The sequence below is a fragment of the Erythrolamprus reginae genome, chromosome 9, assembly GCF_031021105.1.
Source record: "Erythrolamprus reginae isolate rEryReg1 chromosome 9, rEryReg1.hap1, whole genome shotgun sequence".
Classification (NCBI taxonomy): domain Eukaryota; kingdom Metazoa; phylum Chordata; class Lepidosauria; order Squamata; family Dipsadidae; genus Erythrolamprus; species Erythrolamprus reginae.
Window position 1 is genome coordinate 7,328,319 of NC_091958.1, and position 25,708 is coordinate 7,354,026.

Genomic DNA, 25,708 nt, shown 5'->3' on the forward strand with positions numbered 1-25,708 from the left:
CTCCCCCTCTTTCTCTCTCTCCCTTTCTCTTCCTCCTCCTCCCTCTTTCTCTTCTTCCTCTCTTTCCCTTCCTTCTTTCCTCTTGTTATCTCTCCCTCCCCCCTCTTTCCAGATTCCCCTTTCTCTTCCTCCTGGTCTTCCCTCTATCTCTTTCTCTTCCTCCTCTTTTGCTTTTCCCCTTCTGTCTTTCCTCTTATTATCTCTCTTGCTTTCCCCCTCTTCCTCCTCATATTTCCTTTCCTCTTTTCTCTCTCCCTCTTTCTCTCCCCCTCTCTTTCTCTCCCCCCCCCTTTCTCTTCCTCCTCCTCCCCGTCTTCCCCGACTCCAATCCGGCGGCGCCTGCCTCTCGCTCGCTCGCTCCCTTCCTTGCCCCCTCCCTTCCCTTCCCTTCCTCCTCCTCCTCCGCCCTCGGCCGGGGCTCCGCGTTTTGCGGCCGACCCGAGCTGTATTTCCAAGGCTGTCCAGGGCTCGGTGCTGTTGGCTCTCTCTCCGTCTGATCCGCGCAGGCTGTGCGGGGCTCCCTACGGGATCAGAGCGCTCCCCCGCCGGGACTCCACTCCTCACATCCTCCTGCTGGGACTCCGCTACATTTCCAGCCAAGCCTGGCTTTATTATGTGTGTCTGCACTGCAGCCCCAGCAGCCAGACCAGGAGGGGGAAGAAGAACCAGGACAAAGAAGAGACGCGGAGCAGCAGCAGCAGCAGGAGGAGGCTGCCCAGAGCCCGAGCCCAGCCCGAGCCACAGCGGCGGCTGGACCGGCCATGGAGGAGGCGGCCACCACCCTCGGCCCGGCTCGCCGCCACCACTGACCCATGGAGGCAGCTAGCGAGCCCGGCGGGCAGGCAGCACCAGCGGCGGCGGAGAAGCGGCAGCGGCATCAGCAGCAGCAGCGCTTCGTGGGCTTCCCGAAGCGGCTCGGGGCGGGAGGCGGTGGTGGCGGAGGAGAAGAAGAAGGAGGAGGCGGTGGTGGTACTGGAGGGCGAGCCGGTCCGGTCCGACGGCCCAAGGCTGGCCCGGGGAGAGCTGGGCGCCGCTAGCCAGCCGCGCGGAGCTTGTGCAATTCGGTCTCTCTCTTGTCCTCCAGCAAAGCCCCCCCCTCCGCAACCCCCCCCAGCGAAATCAAAGAGAGAGAGAGAGAGAAGGGGGGGTCCACCCAGGGAGGCTTGATCTGCGGGTTTTTCGTGGGGAGAGAGAGAAAGAGAGGGAGGGAAGGAGAAAGAGAGAGAGGGAGAGAGAAAGAAAGAGAGAGAGAGGGAGGCAGTTCCTTGCCCCCCAAATACCGTGTCTTGCCCCCCTTCTCCCCCCCATTTTTTTTTGGAAGGACAGGTTTGCGAGCCCGCAGGGGACAGAAACATCCCGGAGGTGGTGTTGGGTGGAAAAGGGGAGGGTGAGTCCGTGCGTAGTTCCCCCCCTTTAAATCCACGCAACTAGGCAATTAAGAGAGAGACACCTCCCTTTCCCCCCTTTTCTCCGTGGCCCCCGCCCCAGCCTTTTTTTGTGTGGGGGGGAAGGGCTTTTGCAAAGAGGTCGGGGCTGTTTTTTCCCCTTCTCTTATTAAAAACGCATCAAAATTTATAAATACATCTGAAATTCCCCAAAGGAATTTAAAAGGGGGGAAAAAAGAAGGGGTGGCTTTAAATAAAACCCCCATCCCAAGAAAAGAACGGGGGGGGGGTAGAGAAAAAGCCCCCCCAAGTTCCTGCGCCCCGGGAAGAAACTCCGATGAGGAGGGGCGCGGAGGGGAGTTGAGGTCGCCCCGAACCGGGCTGCTTAATTGAAAAGGCGCGCACGGGAATGCGTTGGCGCGCTTAATTATTTAATTGCAAATTGATAGCGGACCGGGGAGGGGGGGGCAAGAGAGAGAGAGTGTGTGGGGTTTTTTTTGGGGGGGGAGAGAATCTTTGGAGCCCAGTTCGGGTCCAAACCTCCCGGCGCCCCCCCCCAACTAAGGTGTTTTATTTCAAACAAACAAACACACACAAAATAATAATAGAGGTGGTGGGGAGGACAACAAACAGTTGCAAGTTGCCGCATTGCAACAGGCAAAAAAAAGAAGTGAGGAATCAAAAGAATCGATCCGGCCGCCGCCGCCGCTGTTGCTTCGCCCCTGCTGGAGAGCCCGCCGGTAGACAAAAGTTTCCAAGTGGGAAAAGAAGGAAGGAAGGAAAAGGAGGGGGAGAGAGAGAGCGAGAGCAGAGGCACCCGGAGAGGCGCAGGAAGCGAGAGAGGAGGGGAAGCGAAAGAAGAGCGAGAAGAAAGAAAGGAGGAAGAAGAAGAGGCGAGAAAGAAAGAAAAATAGAAGAGCGCAAAGCGCCCAAGCAGCCGCCAGTGGAAATGTCCCGCAGGAAACAAGCCAAGCCGCGCTCCGTGAAGGGTAAGTCGGCTTGAGCCGGGGATTCGTCAGCCTGCCTACCCACCCGCCTCTGCCTCGTGACCAAGCGGCAGTTGGGGCCACCGCGGTGGAGGCGCCGAGCTTGGCACCGCTTTGCTCCAGGCTCTTCCCTCCCTCCCTCCCTCCACCCTCCCTCCCTTTATTTTCTCGGTCTGCTGCCCCTGGCTGGGTTGAGTCCCGGAAAAGGGAGCAGAGCCGCGTTTGGAGCGGCCGAGGAGAGACTATGGGCTGGGCCGCTTTGCTTCGCTATCCAAGCGCGCCCCGTTGGCTGGGAGGCGAGTAATGCGCCAGCCTCCCCAACCTAAATATACGCGGTGCCATCCGGCGCTTTTGGCCGCTGGGTTTGGACCGCGCGGCTCCTCTCCGCCAGCATCATCATAGAAACATAGACATATAGAAGATTGAAGGTAGAAAAAGACCTCATGGTCCATCTACTCTTCCCTTATACTATTTCCTGTACTATTTGATCTTACGATGGATATATGTTTATCCCAGGCATGTTTAAATTCAGTTCCTGTGGATTTTCCAACCACTTCTGCTGGGAGTTTATTCCAAGCATCTACTACTCTTTCAGTAAAATATTTTCTCATGTTGCTTTTGATCTTTCCCCCTAACTAACCTCAGATTGTGGCCCCTTGTTCTTGTGTTCACTTTCCTATTAAAAACACCTCTCCTGAGCCTTATTTAACCCTTTCACATATTTAAATGTTTCGATCATATCCCCCCTTTCCCTTCTGTCCTCCAGACTATATAGATTGAGTTCATGAAGTCTTTCCTGATATGTTTTATGCTTAACACCTTCCACCGTTTTTGTAGCCCATCTTTGGACCCGTTCAATGTTATCCATATCTTTTTGTAGGTGAGGTCTCCAGAACTGAACACAGTATTCCAAATGGGGTCTCACCAGTGCTCTAGACAGCGGGCTCACAACCTCCCTCTTCCTGCTTGTTATACCTCTATCATCACCACCACCATCATCTGCCAGCGTGGAGGGATAGCAAGGGATTGTGGGAGATTGGCCCGAACATCTGGAGAGAGCCAGGTTGCCTGCACCAGCTGTGAATCTCAGGGAGCGCGCTGGGGAACCGAGGGGCGGGGTGGCTAAGGAAACTTCCAAGGGGCCTCCAGGCTGACTGTTCTCCGGGGCTGAGGGCAGAGAGGGTGGGAGGGGTTCCCCCCTGCAAGGAGAAAAATTGCCAAAATAAATAAAAAAGAAAGCATGAAGCTTTTTTGATGCAAAGTCTCCCAGAAGAGACGTTTTTTATTGACTTGCCTTGCTGGCTCGCCATTAGAAAGTTTTGCCTTACTGACATGGAGGGAGAAAATGTGTTTGTGTGTATGTGTGTGTTTGTGCATTAAGCCCCTGCCCCAAATATTTACTGCCCTATTAATTTCAGACTCCGCGTTTGGGTTTGACAGGGTGTGCAAACTTCCTTTCTCAGATTGATAGTGCAATTGGATGGTTTGCTCACTGGAGAAGCTCACAGTTGCCTTGATTCCTGTTGCAAACTTTTGAAGGATTTTATATATACACTGCTCCCCCCAAAAAATAAAGGGAACGCTCAAACAACACAATATAACTCCAAGTAAATCAAACTTCTGCGAAATCGAACGGTCCACTTAAGAAGAAACACTGATGGACGGTCAATTTCACATGCTGGGGTGCACATTCAACTTTGTAACCGAACGAAGTATTCAGTGAGAATATTTCATTCATTCAGATCTAGGATGTGTTCTTTGAGTGCTCTCTTTATTTTATTTATTTTTTGAGCAGTATTATATAGTAGAGTAACTGGAAATGGCTTCTGATTAGGTGGTAAGCATATCTTACTCGAGAGCAATTCCGTGGGTCTCCACAAAGCTCTCCAGAAAGCTTGTTTATGTGGTTCCTAGCCACTTAACCTTGTCTGTTGGAATAGAGTGGTGGACACCAAGCATTAAAGTCTGGTTGTAGAAGAGGCTTAAATCCAAACTATTTTGGAAAAGAATAAGGCCTAACGTTTACTGGAGGACTGGGGTAGATTTGTATTTATTTATTTTTTTAATGGAGATGAAGTTTCAACAATGCCAGTTCGGTCTTGTAAGTCAAGAGCATATTCCGGCTTGGTGCCCAGTCGCTCTAACTCTGTACGTTCCAGAGAAAAACCATGGAGAGTTATTATGGGTATTGTTGTAAGCCGTCCTGAGTCCTGTGGGATTGGGCAGCATAGAAATCATAGAAACATAGAAGACTGACGGTAGAAAAAGACCTCATGGTCCATCTAGTCTGCCCTTATACTATTTCCTGTATTTTATCTTAGGGTGGATATAGTCTACAGAGTCTACGAGTCTACGGAGAGGGGCGGCATACAAATCTAATAAATAATAATAATAATATGTTTATCCCAGGCATGTTTAAATTCAATTACTGTGGATTTACCAACCACTTCTGCTGGAAGTTTGTTCCAAGGATCTACTACCCTTTCAGTAAAATAATATTTTCTCACGTTGCTTTTGATCTTTCCCCCAACTAACTTCAGATTGTGTACCCTTGTTCTTGTGTTCACTTTCCTATTAAAAACATTCCCTCCCGAACCTTATTTAACCCTTTCACATATTTAAATGTTTCGATCATGTCCCCCCCTTTTCCTTAATTTAATTTAAATTAATTATGGGATGTTTCGTGCCCGGTATTGGGAGCAGGAACTTTCATACATTTGTTCACTCCAGAGTCGGTTTTCTAAAGGAAGGAAGGAATGTTATTATTTTATTTATTTATTTATTTTGTCAAGAACATATTGGAAGTATAGAGCGCAGGTGAGATCACATTTTGAATACTGTGTTCGGTTCTGGAGGCCTCACCTACAAAAAGATATTGAACAGGTCCAAAGATGGGCTACAAAAATGTTGGAAGGTCTTAAGCATAAAACCTATCAGGAAAGACTTCATGAACTCAATCTGTATAGTCTGGAGGACAGAAGGGAAAGGGGGGACATGATTGAAACATTTAAACATGCTAGAAGGTTAAATAAGGTTCAGGAGGGAAGTGTTTTTAATAGGAAAGTGAACACAAGAACAAGGGAGCACAATCTGAGGTGAGTTGGGGGAAAGATCAGAAGCAATGTGAGAAAATATTATTTTACTGAAAGAGCAGTAGATGCTTGGAACAAACTTTCAGCAGACGTGGTTGGTAAATCCACAGCAACTGAATTTAAACATGCCTGGGATAAACATATATCCATCCTAAGATAAAATACAGGAAGTAGTATAAGGGCAGACTAGATGGATCATGAGGTCTTTTTCTGCCGTCAGTCTTCTATGTTTCTAATTTTCAAATATTTTCTTTAAAAACACTAATATGACTATACTTTTATTAATTCTGCATTGTTATATGAAAACATTTCATAGCTGCTTATCATCAGAGTACTCTTATTCGTACCTTATTACCTTAACATAATTATACATTTATATTATACCTTTCTATTTACATAGACATATAATTACACCTTTTTCTGTTTACATCTTTTCATCTTGTGTTTTTACTAATTTTGAGAGTTACCCGTGATGAATGAATTTATTTTTCCTAAATTTAATCCATATGTGTTCCCACGTCTCATAATGTTCTGATTCTTTTTGGCCCCTTCGGTCCGTTGCGAGCTTATCCATTTCGGAACATTCATAAATTTTGTTAATTATTACCTTTTCTGGGGGCAGGGAGGGGGGGAAACTCTGCATTTCCCCTCCCAAAATTGGGTGAAAGTAATTCCCCAATTCTTCTAATTGGACCACCCTCGTGAATTTTTTATATGGGCTTTCCTGGGATCTCATTACCATCCCACTTGGCTTGAGCGAGATTCCTGAACAAATCCCCGAAGGGCCTCCTTTCTGGTTCTCCGTCCTAATTTTGCCAGATGTGCAAACCAACTCCGCCTGCTTTCCCAAATCCATACCTCTCTCAAGGTTCTCCCCTCTGTGGAATTTGCCTCCCCCATCTCCGGTTCGGTGTTCCCTCTTCTCACCCCCCCCCCAAAGGAAAGCTACCTCCTTTTAAAAACAAAACAAAAGCATCTTTATAGTAAGTTGCACACCGAGCAAACCCCCTTGCTCCCTAGGGCAGCCTGGGTACAGTCTGTTGGCAGCTAATGGCAAATGATTTCTATGTAGCCAGGAGAATAACATTATTATTCTCCAACTCTTTCCCACCCACCCCCTTCTTCTTCTTAAAATTGCTACCACCAGAAGGTTTTTCATCCTCCCTGGGAGAAGGTTAATTTGATTTGTTTCCTACGAGAATGTGGTTTGGGACACCCACCCACCCCCAAATTTCACCCTGTTCTGGAATCTTCCTTTTTCTTCCTCCCTTCTTTCCCCCCACACTTTCCCTAGTAGAGAACGAAAAAGAATGGCTCCCTAACTTTTTCTTCAAGGTTAAATGGGTTTCATCTGAACAGTCTTCTGAAAAGAAAAAATAAATGGGATTATTATGTTGTTTGTATTTGGGAAGTAGGTTCCCATATATGATGTAGTCTGAAAGTTGTACTTTGGTTGGTTGCCTCAGTAATAAAGATTCTTGTCCCACATTTCCCCATTTTATTTCCCCATTTATTTTAAGGACTTGAGTGTCCTTAGTAAAGAAGCTATCTCTCTCTCTCTCTTTCTTTCTCTCTCTCTCTCTTTCTTTCTCTCTCTCTCTCTTTCTCTCTCTTTTGCTCTCTCTTTTTTTCTCTTTCCCTCTCTCTATTTCTCCCTCTCTCTCTCTCTCTCTCGCATTCTCTCTCATTCTCTCTCTCCCTTCCTCTCTCTCTCACACTCTATCTCTCTCTCATTCTCTCTCTCTCTTTCTCTTTCTCTCTTTTTCTCTTTCTCTCTCTTTCTCTCTCTCTCTCTCTGTATGTTTACATCCTAACGAATGTGGGTTGTTTGGGTGTTTTCCACCATTTTTACAAGTGTGTTTGTATGGTCAGTGTCTTAGGCCTTTTATCATGCCACATTCAAAAAGGGTGGGATTTGTGATTCACCTTCTGGAGATCTTTTGTCTTTGTGCTACATTTTTTCATTTTATTTCCCCCCCCCCCTGAACTAAAAGGTGAAAAGTTTACGGAATAATAATAATAATTTTTGAAAACCCAGATGGATAAGGCAAAGAATGGGTGGCAAACTGAGATTGAATGTCTCTGACCCACATTTTTTCATTTCCCTTATTCCCTTCGCTCTTTTTTCCCCTTTGGTGGGAGGACAGGAAAGCTGTCTGCTAAATGTATAGGATTGTAGCCCCAAGGGATCAAATAACTGGACCAAACTGGTGAAAAATTAAGACGTGAGGATCATGAGGTCATTTTATTACAAGTCTTGTAATTGCTCCAGACTTAAGACTTGGTCTGCAAAGACAGATGTGGTTGCATTGAATAACTAAACTAGCAACTGAGCTGGACTCCTAAGAAGCTTTAGGAACAGAGGAAGAAAGTCTAATTATGTGTAGCTATTAACCGGGCTACCTGAAATCTCTTTGCGACTAATGATTCAAAGGTATTTTAAGAAGGTGGACCTCCAATCCTAACACTTCAAGAGTGTTCGGAAACTTCATCTCGTCCCAAATTCAGCCACACAAGCAGTCTTGGGCCTTCCAAGAAATGCCCATATCTCACCATCACTCCGCAGACTGCATTGGCTACCAATTTGTTTCCAGACACAATTCAAAGTGTTGGTTATGACCTATAAAGCCCTACATGGCATAGGACCAGATTATCTCCGAGACTGCCTTCTGCCGCACAAATCCCAGCGGCCGGTGAGGTCCCACAGAGTTGGTCTCCTTAGGGTCCCGTCGACCAAACAATGTCGGCTGGTGAGACCTAGGGGAAGAGTCTTCTCTGTGGGGGCCCCGGCCCTCTGGAATCAGCTTCCCCCAGAGATTTGTACTGCCCCCACCCACCTTGCCTTCCGAAAAAGTTTAAAATCTCATCTTTGCCGCCAGGCCTGGGGTTCCTTAGACCTTCCCCCCTGACCAAATAATAATAATAATAATAATAATAATTATTATTATTATTATTATTTATTAGATTTGTATGCCGCCCCTCTCCGAAGACTCTCCGAAGAATGCTTAGTTTGACTGCAGAATGAATGATATTGATAGTATTTAATTAGAATTTTAAGATTGTTTTTTAAGGTATAATTGGATTGTTATTATTGTTTTCTGTTTTTCTGTACATGCTGTGAGCCGCCCTGAGTTCTCGGAGAGGGGCGGCATATAAATCCAAATAAATGAATGAATGAATGAATGAATGAATGAATAAATAAATAAACAATTACATTCATGTTAACAGATCTAGATGGTGGATTGTGGTCAGAGGTGGAATTCAGCCAGTTCAAACCAATTCAGGCAAACTGTGGGTATTCAACCCACCCTGGGACTATGCCAGTGATGGCAAACCTTTTATTCCTCAGGTGCTTAAAGAGTGTGCACTATCGCACATGCGCAAGTGCCCACTCCCATAATTCAATGCCTGGGGAAGGCTAGCACACACAGGCATGCTGGAGCTGCGCTAGGACAACTGCTTGAGTTCCAGCAGATATGGCTCTGCGTGCCACTGGTGACACCTGAGCCATAGGTTCGCCATCACTGCCATAGGTTCACCATCATAGCCCTAAACCACTTCAGACAAATGGTTGCCCAATTTCTTCTTTAAAAACTTTCAGTATTGGAGCATTCACAACTTCTGGAGGCAAGCTGTTCCACTGATTAATTGTTCTAATTGTCAGGGAGCTTCTGCTTAGTTCTAAGTTGCTTCTCTCCTTGATTAGTTTCCACTCATTGCTTCTTGTTCTATCCTCAGGTGCTTTGGAGAATAGCTTGGCTCCCTCTTCTTTGTGGCAACCCCTGAGATATTGGAACACTGCTATCCTGTCTCCCCTGGTCCTTCTTTTCATCAGATTAGACATACCCAATTCCAGCAACTGAGTGATGTTTAACACTGGGAAGCTGATAACTTTTGAGTTCATAGTAAAGGTTCAAAAAAACCTCATGAATACCTTAGCATCTAAGTAGATGTACCACCAAGGGAAGAGAATATTTGTAGCTCAGAGTTGAACTGTAGGGTCCTTGGTGCTCTCTGACCTTAGTGGTTTATTTGCAGACGTTTCATTACCCAACTAGGTAACATTATCAGTGTGTAAATACACAAATCCGTATAGAGTTTCAACTTAGTACTATGTACACCAAGTTGGAATAAGATTCACTGAACATTGTATGCCTTCATGTTGGATGCAGCAACTCTTTAGAATGGAATAGAATAGAATAGAATAGAATAGAATAGAATAGAATAGAATTTTATTGGCCAAGCGTGATTGGACACACAAGGAATTTGTCTTGGTGCTGATGCTCTCAGTGTACATAAAAGAAAAAAATACATTTGTCAAGAATCATGTGGTAGGTACAACACTTAATGATTGTCATAGGGGTCAAATAAGCAATGAAGAAACAATATTAATAAAAATCTTAGGATACAAGCAATAACTTACAGTCACACAGTCCTAAGTGGGAGGAAAAGGATGATAGGAATGATGAGAAAAACTAGTAGAAATAGAAGTGCAGATTTAGTAAAAAGTCTGACAGTGTTGAGGGAGTTATTTGTTTAGCAGAGTGATGGCATTCGGGAAAAAACTATTCTTGTGTCTAGTTGTCTTGGTGTGCAGTGCTCTGTAGCGATGTTTTGAGGGTAGGAGTTGAAACAGTTTGTGTCCAGGATGCGAGGGGTCAGTTAATATTTTCCCCGCCCTCTTTTTGACTCGTGCAGTATACAGGTCCTCAGTGGAAGGCAGGTTGGCAGCCTTTGTTTTTTCTGCAGTTCTGATTCTCCTCTGAAGTCTGTGTCTGTCCTGTTGGGTTGCAGCACCAAACCAGACAGTTATAGAGGTGCAGATGACAGACTCAATGATTCCTCTGTAGAACTGTATCAGCAGCTCCTTGGGCAGTTTGATTATATATTTTGATTATATTTTGCAGTGCATGAGGCATTAGAAATATTAGAGAGTAAATCTTGTTGGACCTAAATAAATAAACATAGGCTATGTTGCCCTGGCTCTAATGTGTCATAAAATTATATTTTAAGTGGATTTTTGGGGGGAAGTGGGAGTAATGGTTTATATGATTTATATTCTGTCCAGAGCCATCAAGAGTTAGTTGGCATACAAATATAATAACAATTATATTAATTAAACATGCTTCTGTGTATGTAACTTCTGTTTTTACTGTTGCAGAATAGCTTTGTTACAGTTTTAAAACATTTGCAAAAAAAATATAAATCTATATTTGGAAGATGGAAGTGCGTAATGCATGGAAACTGAAGTACAGTTGTAACAAAATATCCTGTTAAAGGTTTCCTTTTTATCCTCTTCCTTTTATCTACTACACAATCATTTTCCAAATTGAAAGGAAAAAAAGTCTGTTCAAGGACTGCTCTCCACCTTCCCCCCAAAAACAAAACAAACCAGTGAAGTGAACATCGTAAGAATATAGGAAGAGCCCTGCTGAATCAGGCCAAAGCCCATCGAGCCCAGCATTCTGTGTCACACAGTGGCCCACCAATTGTCCCTGGGGATCTTGAGCAGAAAGAGAAGGCAAAACCCTCTTTTTCCCTTGACCCCCAACAAATGGTACTCAAAGGAATCCTGCCTGCCTCAACCAACATAGAGGCGGCACATGGACATCCATTTCAATAACCACCGATACACTTGGCATCCATGAATCTTTCTAATCCTGCCTTGAAGCTATCCAGGCTGACAGCTGCCATGACCCCTTCTGGAAGTGAATTCCATAAACCAATGACTAGTGATGGGCGAACCTAACCCACACAATTCGGGTCCGTACCAAATTTTGCAGTGTTCGGTATGCCGAACACGAACCTGAAATTTTTTCAAACTTCGGGCAAAGTTCGGGGTCGTGTTCGGCGTTCGGAGCTTTGACGTCGCCAGCAGGTTGCTAAGGATGCCAAGGTGATCACTTCCTGGATTCCATGTAATCCAGGCAGCGATCACCTTGGCGTCCTTAGCAACCTGCCGGTGACGTCAAAGCTCCGCCTCCGGAATCTCTTCATGGGAGGGATTCCCCATTCGGGTTCAAGTTCGGGTTCGGTTCAAGTTCAGCCAAATTTTGCGTAAGGTTCATCCGAACTTGCCGAACCCGAAGTGTGAAGTCCATCAACCAACGACCCTCTGGGTGAAGAAATATTTCCTTTATTTGTCCTCACTTTCTTAGTTATGAGCTTTAGGGAGTGCCCCTTCATCTTAGTATTGTGTGATAGAGAAAATAATTTTTCTCTATCCACCTTTTCTGTCCCATGCCTGATTTTATACCCTTCGATCAAGTCACCCCTTAAACGCCGTCTTTCAAGGCCGAAATGACCAGGTGTTGCAACCTGGTTTCATAAGGGAGGGGCTCCATTTCCTTGATCATTCTTGTTGCCCTTTTTTTGCACCTTTTCCAGTTCCATTGTTTTCCAGATTGTATGAATTGCACTCCCCCATTTAGTGGCTTGCTGTCCACAATAGCACAACTATGGAGAACCGGTAGTGGAAATTTTGAGTTGTTCGGAGAACCGGCTAACACCACCTCTGGTTGGCTCAAGAGTGGGGTGGGAATGGAGATTTTGCAATATCCTTCCCTGCCAAACCCACCAAACCACGTCCACAGAACTGGCAGGGGAAAATTTTTTGAATGTTTAGAACTTTCATTATAACATGTGCATGGACAATATTATCAAAATTCTATTCTATTTCTATTCTACTAGTTTTTCTCATCATTCCTATCATCCTTTTCCGCCCACTTAGGAGTGTATGGCTGTAACTTGTTGCTTGTATCCTAAGATTTTTATTAATATTGATTGTTTCTTCATTGCTTATTTGACCCCTACGACAATCATTAAGTGATGTACCACATTTCATTTCATTTTATTGGATTTGTATGCCGCCCCTCTCCGTAGACTCGGGGCGGCTAACAACAGTAATAAAAACAACGTGCGACAATCCAATACTAAAGAAGCTAAAAACCCTTATTTTAAAAACCAATCATACATACAAATGTACCATACATAAATTGGGGAAAGAATATCTTAATTCCCCCATGCCTGACGACAAAGGTGGGTTTTAAAAAGCTTGCGAAAGGCAAGAAGGGTGGGGGCTATTCTAATCTCTGGGGGGAGTTGGTTCCAGAGGGCCGGGGCCGCCACAGAGAAGGCTCTTCCCCTGGGTCCCGCCAAACAACATTGTTTAGTTGACGGGACCCGGAGAAGGCCAACTCTGTGGGACCTAATTGGTCGCTGGGATTCGTGCGGCAGAAGGCGGTCCCGGAGATAACCTGGTCCGATAACATGATTCTTGACAAATGTATCTTTTTCTTTTATGTACACTGAGAGCATCTGCACCAACACAAATTCCTTGTGTGTCCAATCACACTTGGCTAATAAAATTCTATTCTATTTTATTCTATTGTATTCTATGTTAGAATAAGAACAGAACAGAACAGACTAGAATAAGAACAGAAAAGGAATAGAGTGGGTTGGGAAAGGATATGATGGGATGGAATTTATGAGCGAAGAGTCATTTGACACGCAAGGAATTTGTGTCTGGTGCATAAGCTCTTATACATACAAACAAACAACAAAGTGATAAATCTCAGATCATAAATCATAAGGTATGAACAATAAGTGGCAAATCGTAACAGCAGAAGGTAGTGGGAAAGATGACAAAGATGACAAGATGACAAGGATAAGAATATCACAGCCTGCTACATGGGGAATATCTTTGGGTGGACGTCAGCATTGTATGAGTTAGGTGTTTAGCAGAGTGACGGCTTGGGGGAAAATCTGTCCCTGGGTTTTAATTATATTGGCATGCAATGCCCCATAGAGGCAGCCTGGGGGAAGAGGTTGCAACACTTTATGGCCAGGATTCATTTAATTCGACTTCTATGCCACCCAACCCCGAAGGATTGTGCAGAATACAGGTCCACCCTGGAAGGCAGGCTGTACAATTGGTAGGAAAAGAAATCTTCGAAACTTATTATTTTTTTTCAGGTGATGTTGAGGCTTGATGCTGGCAGTCTAATTTGGTTGCCACAGTCCACGTTTCCATGGAAATAATCGAAATGCCGTAAATAAGGAGATTTAAGTTCACAGGAACTCTGACCAAGGCAAGGAGAGAAAATAACTTAAAATTACAATCGTTGTTTCAGATGCACACTTCTGGCTTCTCACGTGTGTGTGTGTTTGTGTGTGTGTGTGTGTGTGTATCAAATGTTTTCAGCTGAATTTTTCTTTTTTAAAATTAAGGGAGACTAGGATGGTACCATTTCGGCCTTGTTCTGGCCTCATCAGCTAGCCACACCCTTCCTTACTGGGATTCGATCTGGCAGCCTCTGCCTTGTAAGGCAGAGACTTAGCAGTTGAGCCACCAGACCTTGATCCCTCCAGCTCTGTACTGGGGAGGGGCTATATGTTTTTTTTATGTCGTATCGCCCTGGTATATTGAAGGAACGTCACAGCTCCTTTTTGCCTCTAGGCCCAACCCAGGACCATTTCAAGGCAGTTAATTTATTTATAGCCGACAACTATATTCTGTATGTATCAAATGTTTTTAGCTGAATTTTTTTTTTTTAAATTAAGGGAGACTAGGATGGTACCATTTCGGCCTTGTTCTGGCCTCATCAGCTAGCCACACCCTTCATACAGAGGAAAGAAAAAAAGAAAGGAAGGAAGGAAGGAAGAGAGAGAGAGAGAAAGAAAGAAAAGGAAGGAAGGAAGGAAAGAAGGAAGGAAGAGAAGGAAAGGGAGGGGAAGAGAAGAGAAATAAAATGAAGAATGGAAAGGAATAGAAGGAAAGGGAAGTTTGAGTATCAATATAATAAGAGGGAGTTTCCTAATTTCTTCCTGTTTTTTCCCTTCCCATCTGCTATTAAAAAATAGTTAATGTTAAAATGCAGCTGGCCAGGGAAACAGCAAAGAGGCGAAGAGAAGAAATTTTATAAATGCCAAGATAATTTATTTATTTATTTATTTTATTTATTAATTAGATTTGTATGCCGCCGCTCACCGCAGACTCGGGGCGGCTAACAGCAGTAAAAAAAGACAAATATAACAAATCTAATATAAAAGGTAATTTTAAAAACCCCAATTTAAGAGACCAATCATACAAACAGACATACCATGCATAAATTTTATACGCCTAGGGGGAAGGGAATATCTCAATTCCCCCATGCCTGACGACAGAGGTGGGTTTTAAGGAGCTTACGAAAGGCAAGAAGGGTGGGGGCAACCCTGATATCTGGGGGGAGTTGGTTCCAGAGGGTCGGGGCTGCCACAGAGAAGGTCTTCCCCTGGGTCTCGCCAAACGACATTTGTTTAGTCGACAGGACCCGGAGAAGGCCAACTCTGTGGGACCTAACCGGTCGCTGGGATTCATGTGGCAGAAGACGGTCTCACAACTTTTAAAAGTTGTGTGAAATGACTTCCATTGCCCAATTGATATTGTCCATTAACTGTTCACAACTGGGGCAACATTTTCGTCCAATATACTCATTCAGGCTGACAGATGCAGTAATTATAGTATCAGTATTCAGCTTAATTGATCATTGTGGAAACATTCCCTTAAAAGCTTTGAAATTGAATTGAATAGGTTGACTTACATTAACACCGTGTAATTTATTTGTTTGTTCAATTTGTATCCCAATATTTTTTTAGTTCAGGCTGGTATTGTAGAACACTTTCCTCCCTACATAAGATTGATGTGTTTTGTCGATGTTTTAATATGTGTTTATTTTGAAAAAAAGAGGGGGGTTTCAATTAATTTTTACTTGCAAGTTTATGTCCAATCTTGGTCACCAATCCATCATTTAATCATTATGCAGAGATGTAATATAGCTACCAGCAAAACTATCAGTTTATGTGGTAGTTTCCTACCCCAGTTTTTAAATGGAATTTGGATAGCTAGCCACAGCATAATGAATTGTTGATGATGTTAACAATTGTCTTTGAAACCAACACCAAAAGTTTAAGTGTCTTGAAGGAAGGTGTAATTAAAATAAGTTGCAATTTTGGATCCAACTAGCTATTAGATGAATTGAGACCTCAAAATGCCTCTCCACAGAGTCTTCAGTGGACAAAAAAACCACCGCATTTTGAAGTTTGCATTATCTTCCCAATTTTATGTTGTAGGCCATTGATATTATTCCCAATGGCTTTTTCAGAATTCATTTCCTTGATTGCTTGAGGCTGTTGCAGCTTACTTAAATATGAAAGCCAATTAAAAGCATTTATTGAATGTTGCTTGTGATTTTTTTCCCCCCCACCAAAACATTGAAATACTTCCATATGTAGAGTTGGAGAGAAATTGAATAAATTGGTTTTAAATCCAAGATATACTGTAGTTTTACATATTTATCTCAGGTTGCAGCAATGTTTTGTGCTGATGAAATAACATGTTGGGAACCCAACTATTTTACAGAGGAAAGAAAAAAAAGAAAGGAAGGAAGGAAGGAAGAGAGAGAGAGAGAAAGAAAGAAAAGAAGAAAGAAGGAAGGAAAGAAGGAAGGAAGAGAAGGAAAGGGAGGGGAAGAGAAGAGAAATAAAATGAAGAACGGAAAGGAATAGAAGGAAAGGGAAGAGAAGAGAATAGAAGAGGAGAAAGAAAAAGAGGAAGGGAGGGATGGAGGAAGGAAAGAATGAAAAAAGGAAAGAAGGAGGGAGGGAGGATGAAGGAATGAAGGAAGGAAAGGAAGGAATGAAGGAAGTAAGAAGGAAGGAGGAAGGGAAGAAGAAAGGATGGAAGGAAGAAGGAAGAAAGGAAGGAAAGAAGAAAGGAGGGAGGGAGGAGAAGGAAGGAAGGAAGTAAGAGGGAAGGAGTAAGGGAAGAAGAAAGGATGGAAGGAAGAAGGAAGAAAGGAAGGAAAGAAGAAAGGAGGGAGGGAGGGAGGGAAGAGAAGAAGTAAGTAAGTAAGTAAGTAAGTAAGTAAGGAAGGAAGGAAGGAAGGAAGGAAGGAAGGAAAAGAATAAAGCTCAGATTTGGCATTATACTGCAAGAGCAGAATTATTACCTTAGGTTTTTAATTTGTATTTTTTTGGAGGTGGGGGAGACAGCAGGCTTGGCAAAATATACCGATAGAAAGTTTAATTTACAGCTTACCGTTCTCAGAAAGAAAAGTTTGCCCTTAGCATCTGAAAACTGTCATCCTGGATAGTTTTCCAGCTTCCATAAATGCAAAGCAATCACCACAATAACGACAACGATGCTCAAAGCAACGTCATCCGTTGTTGCTCTTTTTCCAATTAACGGATTGCCGAGTAAATAAGACAGTGTTTTGCCTATCGCTTCTGGCTGATCTTTATTCTCTCTCTCTCTCTTTTTTTTTTTAAAAAAAACATCTTCTGGAAAAGAGTTTCTTTTTGTCTTGATTGATGTCAAGTGCGAAAGCATGATCTGCAATATCCTTTTGAAAGCTATTGTATTGTCAACTCTAACTGACAGCGGGAGGCCCTCCTAGTGGTATAGATTAGCTCTGTAGAAATACTGACATTTTCTTTGTTATACTGCTGTTGTTCGGCTTGCAAAGTCAATTATACAATGTCGAAGCCCAGTGGCTGAGTTGACGCTGGAAGTAACAGCGTCTTTCATCTTTTCCCTTCTCCCCCCCTCCTTTTCCAAATATATATAATTTTCTCTTCTTGTTTTCCTGCCCCAGCCGGCTATCTATCCTCTTAGCAATTGATGGCTAAGAATATTGAAGCTCCTGGAATAAAAATGATCCACTTCTCTTTTTCTGCCTAGTAGCTTCAATATCCTTAGCCATCAATTGCTAAGAGGAGAGAGGATTTGTTCGCTGAAGGTTCAACAGCAGTCTCTCTCTCTGGCTCACTTTTAACGATTCGCGGCACATTAAATACCTTGGGTATCGCGGTTGCAGGGGACCGAAATGACAACCCTGGTGGATGAAAATGTGCAATCAGAGCATGGGCCCTACGGGTTTCGTTCTGGAGGCCCTAGGAGCAAAGGTGAGGAGGGGCTTTTCTGCAGACCAGTGACCCTGGACAGCACCCTCACGAGCTAGGTAAGAAATTCGAGATTTGTAGTAGGTTCCATTGTCTTTATTTGTGCAACCAGGGAGAGAGTTGTGAGAAGTTTTCCTTTGGGGGTTTTACGGCAGGGGGGAGAGAGGAGGGAGGAGAGAAAAGAGAGGACAGACAGAGAGACATAGAAACATAGAAGACTGACGGCAGAAAAAGACCTCATGATCCATCTAGTCTGCCCTTATACTATTTTTTGTATTTTATTTTAGGATGGATCTATGTTTATCCCAGGCATGTTTAAATTCAGTGACTGTGGATTTACCAACCACGTCTGCTGGAAGTTTGTTCTAAGCTTCTACTACTCTTTCAGTCAAATAATATTTTCTCACGTTGCTTTTGATCTTTCCCCCAACTAACTTCAGATTGTGTCCCCTTGTTCTTGTGTTCACTTTCCTATTAAAAACACTTCCCTCCTGGACCTTATTTAACCCTTGAACATATTTAAATATTTCAATCACGTCCCCCCTTTTCCTTCTGTCCTCCAGACTATACAGATTGAGTTCATGAAGTCTTTCCTGATGCGTTTTATGCTTAAGATCTTCCACCATTTTTGTAGCCCGTCTTTGGACCCGTTCAATTTTATCCATATCTTTTTGTAGGTGAGGTCTCCAGAACTGAACACAGTATTCCAAATGTGGTCTCACCAGCGCTCTATAGAGCAGGATCATAATCTACCTCTTCCTGCTTGTTATACCTCTAGCTATGCAGCCAAGCATCCTACTTGCTTTTCCTACTGCCGGACCACACTGCTCACCCATTTTGAGACTGTCAGAAATCATTACCCCTAAATCGTAGAGAGAGACAGAGAGGGAAAGAGAGAAAGAGAAAGAGAGAGAGAGAGAAGAAAGAGAGAGGGATAGAGAGAAAGAGAGAGAGAGAGATAGAAAGAGAGAGAGACACAGAAAGAGAGAGAGAGAGAGGGGAAAGAGAGAGAGAGAGAGAGAAAGAGAAAGAGAGAGACAGAAAGAGAGAGGGAGAGAGAGAAAGAGACACAGAGAGAGAGAGAGAGGGAGAGAGAGAAAGAGGGAGAGAGAAAGAGAGAGACACAGAAAGAGAGAGAGAGAAAAAGAGAGAGAGAGAAAGAGAAAGAGAAAGAGAGAGAGACACAGAAAGAGAGAGAGAGGGAAAGAGAGAGAGAGAGAAAGTGGGTGAGAGAAAGAGAAAGAGAGACAGAAAGAGAGAAGGAGAGAGAGAAAGAGAGAGAAAGAGAAAGAGAGAGAGAGAAAGAGGGAAAGATAGAAAGAGAGAGAGAGAGAAAGAGAGAGAAAGAGAGGGAGAGAGACTGCATCTTCCTCGCTTAATAACTGGAATTTCTGATTTGTGTGTGGCATGCTTTTAATTGTTCTGTATCTGAGATAATTCCTCTTGGTTTTTTTTTTTAAAAAGCGGTGCATATCCCAAAAATGTGTAGGGATAAAGGAAGGGAGTTTGCATGGTTAAATTAGTGGCCATGGATTTATAAACCAAGCCATATATAATTCAAGACCTTTATTTTCCCCCACACCTTTCTTGTTGAGAAAGACACAGGCAAAAAAGAACTTGCAAGGAATTGCCAGCAGAATTCGCTTATTTCCCCCTCTCCTTTTCTCCCCCTCCTAATCTTTCCTCGGTTCTAAAAAAAAATAAAAAAAAATAAATGTGTGTGTAATGATGGTAGCAGAGAAAGCATCAGTCACCACCAAATTGCCTTAAATAACAAGTATCTGGTGGAACAATCCCCTCATTGGAAACGTTAATTGTGGGATTTCTAAATTACTATTCTAAGCTAATAGACGGGGGAAAAAAAAAGAGATTCCACAGTTCCCAGTAATTTGTCAGGATTTATTTTGTTTCTCTTCAATAATTGGAAATTAATGTCTTGAAGTGAAAACAGATGTTCGCGCCACATTTCAGTTGGGTAGAGGCAAAAAAAATAATAAATAAAAGGAGGAAAAAAGAGAAAAGAAATGAAGATGGCTTTGTATACGCGTCTTCCTGGTTCGTAACAAGAGTTGATGTGAGGCTAATGAAGCTTCTGGTCTCACCCGACTGATGGGTAGAATATAAACTTAATTAACCTATAAGTAAAATGAATAATCTCGGGGGAACATAAATTGCATCTTTTATTGTGTGCGCGGTAATTCTTGTTTCGTTTATATAATAATTAAAAAAAAGGCCTACATTTGAAAATGGCTTTTTACTTGCAAATATATTTTTTTTTGGGGGGGGAGAGTCACATGGGGTTAAGATTTCATGTTCCTTGTGTGTTTTCGCGCACTGTTGTGTCGTCCATTTAACCGCTGCAGTGTGTTATGTCTGTTTGATCGGCTTAGCGTGAACCCAGCGATGATAGGTCCTTCAGCAACCACATTTTTTAATGTTAAACCATCGCTTCATATAGTGTGTGCGAGCCCACTTTTTGGTATGGGGTTGCCCCAACAAAACTCCATGCAAAGAAGACTCAACTGACTAATGTAGGCTTATCCTGGTTTGTCAGAGCCATCTTGCCTGTGTTAGTGTTCTGCTGGCGTGTTTCAACTGCCCGTAATTACAGGGTAATTAGTCCAGGAAGACACACACCACACAATAAAAGGAAAACCCAAAAGTTTTTATAAACAGAAAAATAGAAACAGCTCCCTTTTTAAATGTCAAAGGGATTTTCTGGTATACACAAGGCACAGGTTAAATGCCATCCAATTGCTCACCCAATAACTGGGAAATTGAGTCCAATTCCAAAGTCCAGAGAGTCCACACACAATCTTGAACAGCACAAAAACCACGATCCTGACGAAACAATGAATCAGATAAACTGCCATGAGGCTAAAACACCAGGCTGCACTTTTATCTGTAGCACTAATTACAGCAGCCCCACCCAACCCCAGGTGGCCTCATTTTCTCTTGTAATAATCCTTCAGTTGTTGTCTCCTATGCATGATTCTATACATGCGTGGATGTGTCATTAATTCTTGTTCAGAATCCAAGGATGATACAGATGATTGATCTCCTCCTGGGCTGTCTGCCAAACTCCCCTCTTCCCTGTCACTCATGCTTCCTTGGTCAGAGGAGGCTTTGTCGGCAGATTCCACTGGGAGCAAAACAGGCCTGCGGCATGTGGATGTTTGCCAACCACGTCTGCTGGAAGTTTGTTCCAAGGATCTACTACTCTTTCAGTCAAATAATATTTTCTCATGTTGCTTTTGATCTTTTCCCCAACTAACCTCAGATTGTGCCCCCTTGTTCTTGTGTTCACTTTCCTATTAAAAACACTTCCCTCCTGAAACTCATTTAACCCTTTAACATATTTAAATGTTTCGATAACGTCCCCCCTTTCCCTTCTGTACTCCAGACTATACAGATTGAGTCTATGAAGTCTTTCCTGATCAGTTTTATGCTTAAGTCTTTCCACCATTTTTGTAGCCCGTCTTTGGACCCGTTCAATTTTATCAATATCTTTTTGTAGGTGAGGTCTCCAAACTGCTGGCAGCCGATGATCAGCAGAAGTAGCTTGCAGTACTACACTCTAACCACTGCACCACTTCTCCACTTCTCTTCTCTTCCCTTTCCTTCTATTCCTTTTCGTTCTTCATTTTATTTCCCCTTCCCTTCCCTTCCCTTCCCTTCTTCCCTTCCCTTTCATTCTCTTCCTTTTCTTTCTTTCCTTCTTTCTTTCCTTTCTCTCTCTCTCCCTTTGTTCCTTCGTTCCTTCCTTCGTTCCTTTCTTCCTTTCTTTCCTTTCTCTCTCCCTTCCTCCCTTCCTTTCCTTCCTTCTTTCTTTCCTTTCTCCCTCCCTCCCTTTCTTTCTTTCTTTCTTTCTTTCTTTCTTTCTTTCTTTCTTTCTTTCTTTCTTTCTTTCTCCTTCTGTAAAATAGTTGGTTTCCCAACTATTCACACAATCTAGCAGTTCAATAGCTTCAATTCCAAAGTACTATTTGTCTTTGGGATACCACCCTGTGCCACCTTAGCTATTGTGGTGTGCAAATCATGGCTTAATACGTCGCGTGAACCCAGCCAACAGTGGCTTGTTTGTTTAACTAACCATTTGGGCTAAATTTAGCAAACTGTAGGCGATTGCAGCCTGAGAATCCAGCTGAGCTTTTTTGGTGTGTGTGTGCGTTTGTGCAATTTGCTTAGAAAATCAAGTGTTGCAGCTAAACTGTGCATCCCTTGAATGGCGCGTGAGTCTTCTTAAGGGCTTTCAATTAATTGTATATGATGTGTTAAGATATTTCTCCCCGCCCAACCGCCAGATGATTGTTCTACCTCAAGGTGTAAAGTTCTTTTTTTAAAAAAAAGAAGAAAAAGAAATTGAAATATTTTTTTTGTTACCTGGGCAATGAATTATTTTTGAAATGTTGTTGTTATTTATCCTGCTGTGAGGTTTATCTCTTCGTTTGATCCTAATTAAATAAAACATACTGTTGTTCTCCAACTCCATATCTAACCGAATTCCCTGTCTTCGTACTTATGCATGGCTCTTATTTGAGGGTGTCTCTATCGTTCTGCCTAGGGCAGTGATTGGCGAACCTTTTATTCCTCTGGTGCTGAAAGAGCATGTGTACATGCTATCGCGCATGTGTGAGTGCCCACACCCATAATTCAATGGCTGGGGAAGACAAAAACAGTTCCCCCCACCTCCGGAGGCCTTTTGTAGGCCAGAAACGGCCTGTTTCCCAACTTCTGGTGGGCCCAGCAGGCTCGTGTTTCGCTCTCCCCAGGCTCCAAAGGTTTCCCTGGCGCCAGGGAGGGTAAAAACACCCTCCCACATCCCCCAGGAGGCTCTCTGGTAGCCAAAAACATTCACATTGGAGCTCGCGTGCAATGGCTCGCGTACCATAGGTTCACCATCACTGGCCTAGGGGGTGGAGAGAATCCTGATAAGTGATAACCTTTTGTTATCAAGGCAAAGAGCCTTCTCTGTGGTGGCCCCCAGCCCTCTGGAACCAACTCCCCCCCAGAGATCAGAACTGTCCCCACCCTCCTCGCCTTTCGTAAAGTTGTTGAAAACTCACCTTTGCCGCCCGGCATGGGGAAATTGACACCTCCCCTAACTACTTGATTTATGTATGGTTTGATTGGGTTGTGTGATTATTTTATTATAAGGGTTTTTAAATTGTGTTTTTAAATATTGGATTTGTACATTGTTTATTATTGTTGTGAGCTGCCCCGAGTTTTCAGAGAGGGGCGGCATACAAATCTAATAAATTATTATAATAATTGTTATTATTGTTATTATTATTATTATTATTATTATTATTAATTGATTTATTTTCAAAGGGAATGGTTGAGATTGGCGATAGCTGCAATGGCAAATATTTTATTGATGTTTCGGTGAACTGTGTTAAAAAACAAGGGCTTAACGTTAACGTGATTCCAGTTTGGGGAAACCCAACAGAAGAATATCAATACCTTCACGGTGGGTATTCGAATTTTGGTTGTAACTTGGTGCAGTCATACATTTGAGTCACTACATGACCGGATCTGATTTTACCATCATTTTTTTTTACGACGGCTTGTAAAGCGAACCACTATGGTTGTTAAAATGAATTACGTGGTCATTAAGCAAATCCAGCTTTCCTAATGAACATTTTTTTTTAAAAATTTATTTATTCATTCATTCATTCATTCATTCATTTATTTATTTATTTATTTATTGGATTTGTATGCCGCCACTCTCCGCAGACTCGGGGCGGCTAACAACAGCAGTAAAACAGTATATAACAAAATCTAATACTAAAAACAATTAAAAACCCATTATATAAAAACCAGTCATACATACAAACATACCATGCATAAAATTGTAAAGGCCTAGGGTGAAAGTGTATCTCATTTCCCCTATGCCTGGAGGCAGAGGTGGGTTTTAAGCAGTTTATGAAAGGCAAGGAGGGTAGGGGGCAATTCTAATCTCTGGGGGGAGTTGGTTCCAGAGGGTCGGGGCCGCCACAGAGAAGGCTCTTCCTCTGGGTCCTGCCAAGCGACATTGTTTGGTTGACGGGACCCGGAGAAGACCCACTCTGTGGGACCTAACTGGTTGCTGGGATTCGTGCAGCAGAAGGCGTTCCTGAGGTAATCTGGTCCGGTGCCATGAAGGGCTTTATAGGTCATAACCAACACTTTGAATTGTGACCGGAAACTGATCGGCAACCAATGCAGACTGCGGAGTGTTGGTGTGACATGGGCATTTTTGGGAAAGCCCATGATTGCTCTCGCAGCTGCATTGTGCACGATCTGAAGTTTCCGAACACTTTTCAAAGGTAGCCCCATGTAGAGAGCGTTACAGTAGTTGAGCTTCGTGGTGATGAGGGCATGAGTGACTGTGAGTAGTGACTCCCGGTCCAAATAGGGTCGCAACTGGTGCAATTTTTGTCATTTCTCCCTCCCCTGAAAGTGTGCAAAAAAAAAAAAAGGTTGCAAATCACAACCAGGTGACTGCAGAATATTACGACTAGGTGTAAAAGTACATGATGGAATTGTAATCACTTGTACCACAAGGATGGTACCACGGTCTTAAGTGCAAGTACAGATTGCAGAGCACTTTGTCCAAAACCATTATAACTTTGAACAGTCACTCAATGAACAGGCATAAGTTAATAAATTAGACACATACATTTTTTGACAGTTCAAAGTTCCAGATCCTACTTTATCTTTTGTGTGATCTGATTAAGATATATATTTTTTTCCTTTTGCTTCTAGGCTGCATCAAAGAGAAACTAATGGGTACCAATTTTCTTGACTCTCTTATCTTATTCAAAATGAAATCCTTTTGAGTTACAGACATGAAACAAAATTGTGCCTTTAAAGAAACATTTACTCCTTAAGTTACTCTGTGATACATGCTGGCATCGGTTGTGTTAATAGAGCCTGCTTTTAACTTATTTAGATATTTATTAAAAATTAAGAGGTGAGAGTAAAGATAAATCCTGACATGGATTTTTCTTTGTAGCTGCTGTAACCAGGTTTACGGCAATTGCACTAAGGAGGGTTAATAATTAGATGTTTCGGTAGAATGATGACTTGTTGAGACATCTACAATGGACATAATGTAAAAGTTAATTTAATTTAATTAGAAAAAAGCGATTTTATAAACAAATATAATTAGCACACAAAAATATACACACAACTTTAAAAACCATAGAGATGACCTTGCTCTCTCTTTCCTTAAGTGTTTTCACTTATACATTTCTAAATTGTTTGCAGATTTTCATATCGGTATCATGCTTATACAATTTAACTCTATTTCTTATAATAGTAGTAATAATAAGTTAAATTTGTAATAAAGATTTAATTATTAGTAGCAGTTAAAAATCATTCTAAATCAAATAAATGTATCTTACCTAACCTTGGAAGGTCTAACATGTAACTTTACCTTATCTATTTATATTCTAGTATATCTAAAAAAGCTTTTCTTCTTTGTTCTCATAAGGTCTCCTCAATGTGATATATTTAAGTTACTTATTTTCCTTCTTGTTCTTTTTTGCAACCAATTGTACCATTTATCCCAAATGTTTTAAAAGAATGAGTCTTCTTTCTCTTTTATACGCATAGTTAGTCTATTCATTTCTGCCAATCCTATTATTTTGTTTTTTATATGTACATTGGTGGGCGTGGAGTCTTTCTTCCAATTTTGGGCGTAACAAATTCTTTCAGCTGTTAATGTCTTTTTGAATTCAAGATATGAAATTACCAACCACGTCTGCTGGAAGTTTGTTCCAAGGATCTACTACTCTTTCAGTCAAATAATATTTTCTCATGTTGCTTTTGATCTTTTCCCCAACTAACTTCAGATTGTGCCCCCTTGTTCTTGGATTCACTTTCCTATTAAAAACACTTACCTCCTGAACCCGTTCAATTTTGTCAATATCTTTTTGTAGGTGAGGTCTCCAGAACTGAACACAGTATTCCAAATGTGGTCTCACCAGCGCTCTATATAGCGGGATCACAATCTCCCTCTTCCTGCTTGTTATACCTCTAGCTATGCAGCCAAGCATCCTACTCCGCAGTCTGCATTGGTTGCCGATCAACTTCCGGTCACAATTCAAAGTGTTGGTTATGACCTTTAAAGCCCTTCATGGCACTGGACCAGAATATCTCCGAGACCGCCTGCTGCCGCACGAATCCCAGCGACCGATTAGGTCCCACAGAGTGGGCCTTCTCCGGGTCCCGTCAACTAAACAATGTCGGTTGGCGGGCCCCAGGGGAAGAGCCTTCTCTGTGGTGGCCCCGACCCTCTGGAACCAACTCCCCCCGGAGA

General features: G+C 42.8%; 1 protein-coding gene across 2 annotated transcripts in view; it reads left to right on the forward strand.

Annotated features, from left to right (window-relative positions):
- Positions 1 to 625: 625 nt before the first annotated feature.
- ZNF423 (zinc finger protein 423) overlaps positions 626 to 25,708 on the forward strand; it is a 330,190-nt gene continuing 305,107 nt past the window's right edge. For both annotated transcript variants that reach the window (XM_070760210.1, XM_070760211.1), the window contains exon 1: positions 626 to 2,374. In XM_070760210.1, coding sequence (XP_070616311.1) covers positions 2,335 to 2,374 — 40 coding nt within the window. In that variant the 5' untranslated portion in view covers positions 626 to 2,334. The remainder of the gene's footprint in view (positions 2,375 to 25,708) is intronic.